Raw genomic sequence first — 13,769 nt, forward strand, 5'->3', positions numbered from 1 at the left:
CAAACCCACGTAGATAAGACCTTACATATTTAATACAGTGTGTTACCCCTGTACAAATGGAAAAAACTTAAGTTCAACATTTCTAGACCAATATGGCTGTTAATTTCTGTACAGTGCCAACTCAACACAGTAAACAGGGATACTTTTTTCCAAAGTTGACAGCACAGCTAAAGTTTCAAAAAATTCAAATTATATATCTGTATATATATATTTATATTTATATAAAAAGACCAATAATAGCAGTGTGTTATGCATCAACAGCAGCAACAGCTTTTCCAGGTTCTGCAGTCATCTGAACAAAACTGTAGAGACATCCAGCACACTCCATTAAAAAAAAAAGTAAAAAAACAAAACCCGAGAAAACAGCACAGTTCTGTTACTCTTGTGGTACCTGGCACCATTTTTTTTAAATTAGCTTCTCAATCATCATCTGGAAAGAAAACATTCTGAGCAACATCATTAAAAACAGCTCTGATAAAGCACGGTCACTACTACGTATCATAAAGCAGGTACAAGCTATTTTACATCCACAGAGGTATGATACAATACTGTCCTACATCTATAATACTAGAGGATACAATTTAAAAGGCATTATTTGAGACTTGATTCTACTTTTCCAGCAGAGGGCCCAAAGGATGGTGTGACACAGCTTTGTAAAGAAACATACTCTAGACAGGATTTCCTTTCACTAGTGGCACAGTTCTAAGGATTCATTCTCTCCATGAATGTCAGCTAAAACCGTTATTAAAAAAATGAAATATCCCTAGAACAAAACCGTATAACCACCGGATTCACATGAAGATGACCTAGTGGAGACAAGCTGGACCTCACCTTACCAACAAGCTATCAAATCTGTTATGTTTAAACAGTGAGACCCCCAAGGAAGGAGATGCCAAGTAGTGCTTCAAAGCTTCAGACCACAATCAAACACAGCATCCTTTTCAACAGAAGCAGAAGCTCATCTGAATATGCTCAAGGATGCTGACATCAACATTTAATCATCTCCTCACTCATCCAGGAAGAAGGGGAGATCAGTTACTACTGTACTTTATTGTGTTCAACCAAATCACCATGTTACAAAAATAGCAAGATGCCATAATAAAAAATAAGGCTCCTCTATCCAGCACCAGATAGCATCATTTTACTTTCAAGCCTAGAAATTGCACACTTGTCTATAAACCAATCGAAGATGAGGATTGAGAGTTCATCTTGGTGGATTTTTCCTTTGATGAATAGGAAGTGTCCTTCCTTAGCTTTTTTGATGATTTTAATTGAAAATTGATTTTATTTGATATTAGAATGGCTACTCCAGCTTGCTTCTTCTGACCATTTGCTTGGAAAGTTGTTTTCCAGCCTTTCACTCTGAGGTAGTGTCTGTCTTTGTCTCTGAGGTGTGTTTCCTGTAGGCAGCAGAATGCAGGGTCCTCATTGCGTATCCAGTTTGTTAATCTATGTCTTTTTATTGGGGAGTTGAGTCCATTTATGTTGAGAGATATTAAGGAATAGTGATTATTGCTTCCTGTTATATTCATAGTTGGATGTGAGGTTATGTTTGTGTGCTTTTCTTCTCTTTGTTTTGTTGCCAAGATGATTAGTTTCTTGCTTCTTCTAGGGTATAGCTTGCCTCCTTATGTTGGGCTTTACCCTTTATTATCCTTTGTAGTGCTGGATTTGTAGAAAGATATTGTATAAATTTGGTTTTGTCATGGAATATCTTGGTTTCTCCATCTATGTTAATTGAGAGTTTTGCAGGATACAGTAACCTGGGCTGGCAGTTGTGTTCTCTTAGGGTCTGTATGACATCTGTCCAGGATCTTCTGGCCTTCATAGTTTCTGGCGAAAAGTCTGGTGTGATTCTGATAGGTCTGCCTTTATATGTTACTTGACCTTTTTCCCTTACTGCTTTTAATATTCTTTCTTTATTTTGTGCGTTTGGTGTTTTGACTATTATGTGACGGGAGGTGTTTCTTTTCTGGTCCAATCTATTTGGAGTTCTGTAGGCTTCTTGTATGCCTATGGGTATCTCTTTCTTTAGGTTAGGGAAGTTTTCTTCTATGATTTTGTTGAAGATATTTACTGGTCCTTTGAGCTGGGAGTCTTCACTCTCTTCTATACCTATTATCCTTAGGTTTGATCTTCTCATTGAGTCCTGGATTTCCTGTATGTTTTGGACCAGTAGCTTTTTCTGCTTTACATTATCTTTGACAGTTGAGTCAATGATTTCTATGGAATCTTCTGCTCCTGAAATTCTCTCTTCCATCTCTTGTATTCTGTTGGTGAAGCTTGTATCTACAGCTCCTTGTCTTTTCTTTTGATTTTCTATGTCCAGGGTTGTTTCCATGTGTTCTTTCTTGATTGCTTCTATTTCCATTTTTAATTCCTTCAACTGTTTGATTGTGTTTTCCTGGAATTCTTTCAGGGATTTTTGTGTCTCCTCTCTATGGGTTTCTACTCATTTATTTATGTTTTCCTGGAATTCTTTCAGGCATTTTTGCGATTCCTCTCTGTAGGCTTCTACTTGTTCTCTAAGGGAGTTCTCCACGTCTCTCTTGAAGTCCTCCAGCATCATGATCAAATATGATTTTGAAACTAGATCTTGCTTTTCTGGTGTGTTTGGATATTCCATGTTTATTTTGGTGGGAGAATTGGGCTCCGATGATGCCATGTAGTCTTGGTTTCTGTTGCTTGGGTTCCTGCGATTGCCTCTCGCCATCAGATTATCTCTAGTGTTACTTTGTTCTGCTATTTCTGACCGTGGCTAGACTGTCCTATAAGCCTATGTGTCAGGAGTGCTGTACACCTGTTTTCCTGTTTTCTTTCAGCCAGTTATGGGGACAGAGTGTTCTGCTTTCGGGCGTGTAGTTTTTCCTCTCTACAGGTCTTCAGCTGTTCCTGTGGGCCTGTGTCTTGAGTTCACCAGGCAGGTTTCTTGCAGGGAAAAAGTTGGTCCTACCTGTGGTTCCAAGGCTCAAGTTTGCTCGTGGGGTACTGCCTAAGTCCTCTCCGAGGCGGCAGCAAACGGGAAGATCTGCGCCGCTCTTTCTGGGAGCCTCCGTGCACCAGGGTTCCAGATGGCATTTGGTGTTTTCCTCTGGCGTCTGGATGTGCACAGAGAGCAGTCTCTTCTGGTTTCCCAGGCTTGTCTGCCTCTCTGAAGGTTTAGCTCTCCCTCCCACGGGATTTGGGTGCAGAGAACTGTTTATCCGGTCGTTTCCTTCAGGTTCCGGCGGTGTCTCAGGCAGGGGTCCTGCCGCTCCTGGGCCCTCCCCTAAGGGAACCCAGAGGCCTTATACAGTTGCCTCTTGGGCCAGGGATGTGGGCAGGGGTGGGCAGTGTTGGTGGTCTCCTCCGCTCTGCAGCCTCAGGGGTGCCCACCTGATCAGGCGGTGAGGTCTCTCTCCCACGGGGTTTGGGAGCAGAGAGCTGCTGCGGGCCGGGATCCGCGGGTGTGGGACTTCCGGTAAACACAGGAAGTGCCCGGTCCTAGAGGAATTTTGCCTCTGTGTGTCCTGAGTTCACCAGGCAGGTTTCTTGCAGGGGAAAAGTTGGTCCTACCTGCGGTTCCAAGGCTCAAGTTTGCTCGTGGGGTACTGCCTAAGTCCTCTCCGCTGTGGCAGCAAACGGGAAGATCTACTCCGCTCTTTCCGGGAGCCTCCGTGCACCACGGTTCCAGATGGCATTTGGTGTTTTCCTCTGGCGTCTGGATGTGCACAGAGTGCAGTCTCTTCTGGTTTCCCAGGCGTGTCCGCCTCTCTGAAGGTTTAGCTCTCCCTCCTATGGGATTTGGGTGCAGAGAACTGTTTATCCGGTCTGTTTCCTTCATGTTCCGGCGGTGTCTCAGGCAGGGGTCCTGCCGCTCCTGGGCCCTCCCCTACGGGAACCCAGAGGCCTTATACAGTTGCCTCTTGGGCCAGGGATGTGGGCAGGGGTGAGCAGTGTTGGTGGTCTCCTCCGCTCTGCAGCCTCAGGAGTGCCCACCTGATCAGGCGGTGAGGTCTCTCTCCCACGGGGTTTGGGCATTTTTTACTTTTTTAATTTTTATTTTTTTTAACTAGAGTATTTCTTTTTTTTATTTTTTATTTTTTATTAACTTGAGTATTTCTTATATACATTTCGAGTGTTATTCCCTTTCCCGGTATCCGGGCAAACATCCCCCTCCCCCTCCCCTTCCTTATGGGTGTTCCCCTCCCCATGCTCCCCCCATTGCCACCCTCCCCCCAACAATCAAGTTCACTGGGGGTTCAGTCTTAGCAGGACCCAGGGCTTCCCCTTCCACTGGTGCTCTTACTAGGATATTCATTGCTACCTATGAGGTCAGAGTCCAGAGTCAGTCCATGTATAGTCCTTAGGTAGTGGCTTAGTCCCTGGAAGCTCTGGTTGCTTGGCATTGTTCATAAGGGGTCTCGAGCTCCTTCAAGCTCTTCCAGTTCTTTCTCTGATTCCTTCAACGGGGGTCCCATTCTCAGTTCAGTGGTTTGCTGCTGGCATTCGCCTCTGTATTTGCCGTATTCTGGCTGTGTCTCTCAGGAGCGATCTACATCCGGCTCCTGTCGGTCTGCACTTCTTTGCTTCATCCATCTTGTCTAATTGTGTGGCTGTATATGTATGGGCCACATGTGGGGCAGGCTCTGAATGGGTGTTCCTTCTGTGTCTGTTTTAATCTTTGCCTCTCTCTTCCCTGCCAAGGGTATTCTTGTTCCTCTTTTAAAGAAGGAGTGAAGCATTCACATTTTGATCATCCGTCTTGAGTTTCATTTGTTCTAGGCATCTAGGGTAATTCAAGCATTTGGGCTAATAGCCACTTATCAATGAGTGCATACCATGTGTATTTTTCTGTGATTGGATTACCTCACTCAGGATGATATTTTCCAGTTCCAACCATTTGCCTACGAATTTCATAAAGTCATTGTTTTTGATAGGTGAACAGTATTCCATTGTGTAGATGTACCACATTTTCTCTATCCATTCCTCTGTTGAAGGGCATCTGGGTTCTTTCCAGCTTCTGGCTATTATAAATAAGGCTGCTACAAACATATTGGAGCACGTGTCTTTTTTATATGTTGGGGCATCTTTTGGGTATATGCCCAAGAGAGGTATAGCTGGATCCTCAGGCAGTTCAATGTCCAATTTTCTGAGGAACCTCCAGACTGATTTCCAGAGTGGTTGTACCAGTCTGCAATCCCACCAACAATGGAGGAGTGTTCCTCTTTCTCCACATCCTCGCCAGCATCTGCTGTCACCTGAGTTTTTGATCTTAGCCATTCTCACTGGTGTGAGGTGAAATCTCAGGGTTTTTTTTGATTTGCATTTCCCTTATGACTAAAGATGTTGAACATTTCTTTAGGTGTTTCTCAGCCATTCGGCATTCCTCAGCTGTAAATTCTTTGTGTAGCTCTGAACCCCATTTTTTAATAGGGTTATTTGTCTCCCTGTGGTCTTACTTCTTGAGTTCTTTGTATATTTTGGATATAAGGCCTCTATCTGTTGTAGGATTGGTAAAGATCTTTTCCCAATCTGTTGGTTGCCGTTTTGTCCTAACCACAGTGTCCTTTGCCTTACAGAAGCTTTGCAGTTTTATGAGATCCCATTTGTCGATTCTTGATCTTAGAGCGTAAGCCATTGGTGTTTTGTTCAGGAAATTTTTTCCGGTGCCCATGTGTTCCAGATATTTCCCTAGTTTTTCTTCTATTAGTTTGAGTGTATCTGGTTTGATGTGGAGGTCCTTGATCCACTTGGACTTAAGCTTTGTACAGGGTGATAAGCATGGATCGATCTGCATTCTTCTACATGTTGACCTCCAGTTGAACCAGCACCATTTGCTGAAAATGCTATCTTTTTTTCCATTTGATGGTTTTGGCTCCTTTGTCAAAAATCAAGTGCCCATAGGTGTGTGGGTTCATTTCTGTGTCTTCAATTCTGTTCCACTGGTCTATCTGTCTGTCTCTGTACCAATACCATGCAGTTTTTATCACTATTGCTCTGTAATACTGCTTGAGTTCAGGGAGAGTGATTCCCCCTGAAGTCCTTTTATTGTTGAGCATAGTTTTAACTATCCTGGGTTTTTTGTTATTCCAGATGAATTTGGAAATTGTTCTGTCTAACTCTTTGAAGAATGGGATTGGTATTTTGATGGGGATTGCATTGAATCTGTAGATTGCTTTTGGTAAAATGCCAATCCATGAGCATGGGAGATCTTTCCATCTTCTGAGATCTTCTTCAATTTCTTTCTTCAGAGTCGAAGTCCTCATTGTACAGATCTTTTACTTGCTTGGTTAAAGTCACACCGAGGTACTTTATATTATTTGGGTCTATTATGAAGGGTGTCGTTTCCCTAATTTCATTCTCGGCTTGTTTCTCTTTTGTGTAGAGGAAGGCTACTGATTTATTTGAGTTAATTTTATACCCAGCCACTTTGCTGAAGTTGTTTATCAGCTTTAGTAGTTCTCTGGTGGAACTTTTGGGATCACTTAAATATACTATCATATCATCTGCAAAAAGTGATATTTTGACTTCTTCTTTTCCGATCTGTATCCCCTTGACCTCCTTTTGTTGTCTGATTGCTCTGGCTAGAACTTCAAGAACTATATTGAATAAGTAGGGAGAGATTCGGCAACCTTGTCTAGTCCCTGATTTTAGTGGGATTGCTTCAAGTCTCTCTCCATTTAGTTTAATGTTAGCAACTGGTTTGCTGTATATGGCTTTTACTATGTTTAGGTATGGGCCTTGAATTCCTGAATTCCTATTCTTTCCAGGACTTTTATCATGAAGGGGTGTTGAATTTTGTCAAATGCTTTCTCAGCATCTAATGAGATGATCATGTGGTTTTGTTCTTTCAGTTTGTTTATATAGTGGATCACATTGATGGTTTTCCGTATATTAAACCATCCCTACATGCCTGGGATGAAGCCTACTTGATGATTGTTTTGATGTGCTCTTGGATTCGGTTTGCCAGAATTTTATTGAGTATTTTTGCATCGATATTCATAAGGGAAATTAGTCTGAAGTTCTCTTTCGTTGTTGGGTCTTTGTGTGGTTTAGGTATAAGAGTAATTGTGGCTTCATAGAAGGAATTCGGAAGTGCTCCATCTGTTTCAATTTTGTGGAATAGTTTGGATAATATTGGTATGAGGCCTTCTATGAAGGTCTGATAGAATTCTGCACTAAAGCTGTCTGGACCTGGGCTCTTTTTGGTTGGGAGACCTTTAATGACTGCTTCTATTTTCTTAGGAGTTATGGGGTTGTTTAACTGGTTTATCTGTTCCTGATTTAATTTCGGTACCTGGTATCTGTCTAGGAAATTGTCCATTTCCTGCAGATTTTCAAGTTTTGTTGAATATAGGCTTTTATAGTAAGATCTGATGATTTTTTGAATTTCCTCTGAATCTATAGTCATGTCTCCCTTTTCATTTCTGATTTTGTTAATTTGGACACACTCTCTGTGTCCTCGCATTAGTCTGGCTAAGGGTTTATCTATCTTGTTGATTTTCTCAAAGAACCAACTTTTGGTTCTGTTGATTCTTTCTATGGTCCTTTTTGTTTCTACTTGGTTGATTTCAGCTCTGAGTTTGATTACTTCCTGCCTTCTACTCCTCCTGGGTGTATTTGCTTCTTTTTGTTCTAGAGCTTTTAGGTGTGCTGTCAAGCTGGTGACATATGCTCTTTCCTGTTTCTTTCTTCAGGCACTCAGCGCTATGAGTTTTCCTCTTAGCACAGCTTTCATTGTGTCCCATAAGTTTGGGTATGTTGTACCTTCATTTTCATTAAATTCTAAAAAGTCTTTAATTTCTTTCTTCATTTCTTCCTTGACCACATTATCGTTGACTAGAGCATTGTTCAACTTCCACATATATGTGGGCGTTCTTCCCTTATTGTTATTGAAGACCAGCTTTAGGTTGTGGTGGTCTGATAGCATGCATGGGATTATTCCTGTCTTTCTGTACCTGTTGAGGCCCGTTTTTTGACCAATTATATGGTCAATTTTGGAGAAAGTATCATGATGACCTGAGAAGAAGGTATATCCTTTTGCTTTAGGATAGAATGTTCTATAAATATCTGTTAAGTCCATTTGGCTCATGACTTCTCTTAGTCTGTCTACGTCTCTGTTTAATTTCTGTTTCCATGATCTGTCCATTGATGAGAGTGGGGTGTTGAAATCTCCTACTATTATTGTGTGAGGTACAATGTGTGCTTTGAGCTTTAGTAAGGTTTCTTTTATGTATGTAGATGCCCTTGTATTTGGGGCATAGATATTTAGGATTAAGAGTTCATCTTGGTGGATTTTTCCTTTGATGAATATGAAGTGTACTTCCTTATCTTTTTTGATGACTTTTAGTTGAAAATTGATTTTATTTGATATTAGAATGGCTACTCCAACTTGCTTCTTCTGACCATTTGCTTGGAAAGTTGTTTTCCAGCCTTTCACTCTGAGGTAGTGTCTGTCTTTGTCTCTGAGGTGTGTTTCCTGTAGGCAGCAGAATGCAGGGTCCTCGTTGCGTATCCAGTTTGTTAATCTATGTCTTTTTATTGGGGAGTTGAGTCCATTTATGTTGAGAGATATTAAGGAATAGTGATTATTGCTTCCTGTTATATTCATAGTTGGATGTGAGGTTATGTTTGTGTGCTTTTCTTCTCTTTGTTTTGTTGCCAAGACAATTACTTTCTTGCTTCTTCTAGGGTATAGCTTGCCTCCTTATGTTGGGCTTTACCCTTTATTATCCTTTGTAGTGCTGGATTTGTAGAAAGATATTGTGTAAATTTGGTTTTGTCATGGAATATCTTGGTTTCTCCATCTATGTCAATTGAGAGTTTTGCAGGATACAGTAACCTGGGCTGGCAGTTGTGTTCTCTTAGGGTCTGTATGACATCTGTCCAGGATCTTCTGGCCTTCATAGTTTCTGGCGAAAAGTCTGGTGTGATTCTGATAGGTCTGACTTTATATGTTACTTGACCTTTTTCCCTTATTGCTTTTAATATTCTTTCTTTATTTTGTGCGTTTGGTGTTTTTACTATTATGTGAGGCGAGGTGTTTCTTTTCTGGTCCAATCTATTTGGAGTTCTGTAGGCTTCTTGTATGCCTATGGGTATCTCTTTCTTTAGGTTAAGGAAGTTTTCTTCTATGATTTTGTTGAAGATATTTACTGGTCCTTTGAGCTGGGAGTCTTCACTCTCTTCTATACCTATTATCCTTAGGTTTGATCTTCTCATTGAATTCTGGATTTCCTGTATGTTTTGGACCAGCAGCTTTTTCTGCTTTACATTATCTTTGACAGTTGAGTCAATGATTTCTATGGAATCTTCTGCTCCTGAGATTCTCTCTTCCATCTCGTGTGTTCTGTTGGTGAAGCTTGTATCTACAGCTCCTTGTCTCTTCTTTTGGTTTTCTATATCCAGGGTTGTTTCCATGTGTTCTTTCTTGATTGCCTCTATTTCCATTTTTAATTCCTTCAACTGTTTGATTGTGTTTTCCTGGAATTCTTTCAGGGATTTTTGAGATTCCTCTCTGTAGGCTTCTACTTGTTTATTTATGTTTTCCTGTGTTTCTCTAAGGGAGTTCTTCACGTCTTTCTTGAAGTCCTCCAGCATCATGATCAAATATGATTTTGAAACTAGATCTTGCTTTTCTGGTGTGTTTGGATATTCCGTGTTTGCTTTGGTGGGAGAATTAGGCTCCGATGATGCCATCCAGTCTTGTTTTCTGTTGCTTGGATTCCTGTGTTTGCCTCCCGCCACCAGATTATCTCTAGTGTTACTTTGTTCTTCTATTTCTGACAGTGGCTAGACTGTCCTATAAGCCTGTGTGTCAGGGGTGCTGTAGACATGTTTTCCTGTTTTCTTTCAGCCAGTTATGGGGACAGAGTGTTCTGCTTTCGGGCGTGTAGTTTTTCCTATCTACAGGTCTTCAGCTGTTCCTGTGGGCCTGTGTCCTGAGTTCACTAGGCAGGTTGCTTGGAGTAGGAAGGTTTGTCTTACCTGTGGTCTCGAGGCTCAAGTTTGCTTGTGGGGTGTTGCTTATGAGCTCTCCCCGGTGGCAGCAACCAGGAAGATCTGCGCTGCCCTTTCCGGGAGCTTCCGTGCACTAGGGTTCCAGATGGTGTTTGGTGTTTTCCTCTGGAGTCAGAGATGTGTGCAGAGTGCAGTCTCTTCTGGTTTCCCAGGCGTGTTTGCCTCTCTGAAGGTTTAGCTCTCCCTCCCATGGGATTTGGGTGCAGAGAACTGTTTATCCGGTCGGTCCCTTCAGGTTCCAGTGGTGTCTCAGATGCAGCGGACCTGCTGCTCCTGGGCCCTCCTCTACGGGAACCCAGAGGCCGTATCCTTTTTGGTTTTGATAGGTGTGGGCTAGTCCTTTATTTTAAAAAGGATCTGCAGGAGTAGAAGTAGAAGATAATGGGGATGGGGGCAGCAATGAATAGGATCAAATATATTATTTGTAAGAAAATTTTATAGACTGGAGAGATGGCTCAGTGGTTAAGAACACTGACTGCTCCTTCTTTCTTTCTTTTTTTTTTTTCAGAGCTGGGGACCGAACCCAGGGCCTTGTGCTTGCTTAGGCAAGCACTCTACCACTGAGCTAAATCCCCAACCCCAAACTGACTGCTCTTTCAAAGGTCCTGAGCAACCACATAGTGGCTCACAACCATCTGTAATGGGATTCGATGCCCTCTTCTGGTGTGTCTGAAGACAGCTACAGTGTACACACACACACACACACACACACACACACACACACACACTCACTCACACACCATATATATCTCTTTAAAAGAAGAATTGCCACAGTCATGGTATCTTTAAAAAAAAGAAGATTTCATAGTGAAACCCATTATAGTATACAATTCATATATGCTAATGAAACAATTAAAATGTTATCTTACATTTATAATCTTAATCACTGGGGTCATTTTATCACTCAACATTATTAACTATTTGGGCAAATCCTTCTGATTTTGTAATATATAATCTTATGACAGAGTGGAATCATTTTGTACATAGCATTTTTCTAGTCTTTTCTCTCTACTGACATACCTCAGAATCAAGGAGATGGTGTAACTCACCTTTGGCAAACAGCTAATATGTGGGGACAAGGGCCTTTGTCCCTAATCTTCAGATTCCAAAAGCTTGGCCTTTTCACTACTTCCTGCTGCTGTCACACAACCATGCCAACAACATAAGCATTTAAGCCCTTATCAAGGGGGTAAAGACGCCTCTCTCAGAAATAAGTTCTCTTTCTGAATCCAATTTGAGACGAAGTATTGTAGAATTATATAAATGAAAGCAAATAGGTGTGGTGTGGTGCTTGTCTGTAACTCCATTATTTAGGAAAGAGAAGCAGGTGGATCGCCAGGAGTTGGAAGCCAACCTGGTCTAAATATTGAGATCTAAGGGTCACACAGTGAGACTCACGACAAACAAAATGAAATTTTATCCCTATACTAAAGCTTGGTTTTGATTGATATTTGTAATGTTTTCTGTTTGCAGCTTGAACAGTTTCGGACCCTGCTTTTCACATCTGAGGGAGAGAAAGAGAAAAGAATGGTGGACAACTTCCGCCCACTTCAACCTCTGATGAATCGCACTGTCCGTTCATCCTTCCGCCATGACTATGTGCTCAATATACAAGTGAAGCCCGAGCCGACTGCCAGCGAAGTCTCCCCCTAAGACAGCATATTTAGGCAGCATCTTGTTTTAATGCATATTAGCTTAAAATTTCAACTAGATGATTTTAAAACGGCATTTAATAATACTTATATGTATACATTTCTGGTTTTTTTTCTTCTAATTTTTTGTAAAAACATTTCAAAATTCCTCTTCTTATAAAGCAAAGACAAAGAGACAAAACAAGAAAAACAAAAACCTGTAACAAAACAACATCAAATTACCTAAGGTCACCCTTTCTCATGACAGGATTAAGGCAGAGGAATCTTCATTAACAGTTAAATCTCTTGAATCTATTTCTCAGAAAGTCAGATGAACAGTTTAGTTTCCCCTTGGTTAAATGGAAGCTTAGTGTGAGTGTCTGATCTTGATTTTTCTGTTTGGGCCTAATTCAGGATCTTAACCCACAAGGAGAGGTTCTTGGGAATTTTACTTAACAATAACTCCCTTTTGCTCAAACTGTAAATTGTCTCATCTTTCAGTGTTAGTCCCACTCTTAGGAGGCGAATGGCTTTCAAAGGTTAGGCATACACTTACTGGTTTTAATTTGTGTCTTTTTTTTGTTTTTTTTTTTTGTTTTTTAAAGATAAGGTCATACTATTTAGCCCTGACTATCCTGGAAATCACTATGCAAACCAGTCCAGACTTGAACTCACAGAGGTCTGTCTGTCTTTGCCTCCTAAGTGCTGGGATTAAAGGCTTGTGCCACCACAGCCAGCTTTCATTTGTCTTATCAAATATATTTGCTCTTTGACTTATGATACTGTCATTGGAATATTAACAGATCATGCAAGGTGTGCTTATAGCAACCTGTTGGTAATTGTGTTGTGTTTTTATACCTGACATTGTGTGTCTGTGTGTGTGTGTGTGTGTGTGTGTGTGTGTGTGTATGAGAGAGAGAGAGAGAGAGAGAGAGAGAGAGAGAGAGAGAGAGAGAGTGAGTTCTGAGACAGTGTCCCACTCTGTAGTCCAGGCTGGCCTGGAACTCATAGTAATCCTTGTGCTTCAGTCTCCCCAGCATGAGGAGTACAGGTACCAGGTCCCACACTCTACTAGTATACTTGACACATTTGGCTATCATTTTTATTTGGGAAACAAGGGATCCTTTAGCTCAGATTGTACTAGAATGTGCTATGTAGCAGAAGCTGGTCTGAAACTTCAGATTCTCCGGCCTCCACCTCCCAACTACTAGGATTACAAGTGCGCGCCACTCCACTCAGCTTTCTCTGTCTTCTAGTGTCTATAGTTGTATAGAATTATAAGTAGGGATTATAGTCAAGATGCTAACAGCTCCCAATGGTATTGCTACTGGCCACACAAAGCCTAGGCTTCTCAGAAAACATTTGTATGGGCCCAGCCTGGCAAGCCCTAGCTGAACATTGGTCATAGTTTGAGGTACATTTTGTTTGAAAACTTGGCTGTGAGTTTTTGGATTTAGATTTCTCAGTGAGTATGTCTGTACTAATAATCTTTAGTTGTTATTACTAGCATATGATATGCCTAATTATTATCGATTCAGTATATAGAAAATACTTTTTGTAATCATGGGCTAGCTCAGTGGGTAAAGACACTTGTCATGTAAACCTAGTGATCTAAGCTTGATCCCCAGAGCTCTCGTAAAGGTGGAAGAAAAAAAAAACTAACCCCACAAAATTGCTGTCTGACCAAGCATGTTTTATTGCTTACACACAACACCATACACATTATAAATGCACACAATAATAAATAAAACTTTAAAAGAATAAAAAAGATATATTTTGTAATCACAAGCAAACAAGGACTTATTGTATCTAGAATTTCTTTTGCATTTTTGAAAGTCAGCTGTTTTACCCTGGAGCCTGGGTCATATAGAAAGCATGTCTTAGGGTTACTATTGCTGTGAGGAAGCATCATGATCAAAGAAACCTGGGGAGAAAGAGCGTTGCTTGGTTTATTCTTCCATAGCCCTGTTCATCACCAAGGAAGTCAGGACAGGAACTCAAGCAGGGCAGGAACCTGGAGGCAGGGGCTGATGCAGAGACCACGGAGGGGGCTGATTACTGCCTTGTCCCGTATGGCTTGCTCAGCTGCTTTTTTTTTTTTTAAATAGAACTCAGGACCACGTGCCCACTGGTAGC

At 41.3% G+C, this 13,769-nt stretch overlaps 1 protein-coding gene across 4 annotated transcripts in view; it reads left to right on the top strand.

The window, feature by feature from the left end:
* The window catches only part of Car5b (carbonic anhydrase 5B), a 60,099-nt gene extending 46,678 nt beyond the window's left edge, over positions 1–13,421 (top strand). For 3 of the 4 annotated variants that reach the window (XM_006256859.4, XM_039099657.1, XM_039099656.1), the window contains one exon: positions 11,476–13,421. In XM_006256859.4, coding sequence (XP_006256921.1) covers positions 11,476–11,655 — 180 coding nt within the window. In that variant the 3' untranslated portion in view covers positions 11,656–13,421. The remainder of the gene's footprint in view (positions 1–11,475) is intronic. The other variant, NM_001005551.2, reaches the window with a different exon arrangement.
* Positions 13,422–13,769: the final 348 nt, after the last annotated feature.

This window comes from Rattus norvegicus, chromosome X (assembly GCF_036323735.1).
Source record: "Rattus norvegicus strain BN/NHsdMcwi chromosome X, GRCr8, whole genome shotgun sequence".
NCBI classification, from domain to species: Eukaryota; Metazoa; Chordata; class Mammalia; order Rodentia; family Muridae; genus Rattus; species Rattus norvegicus.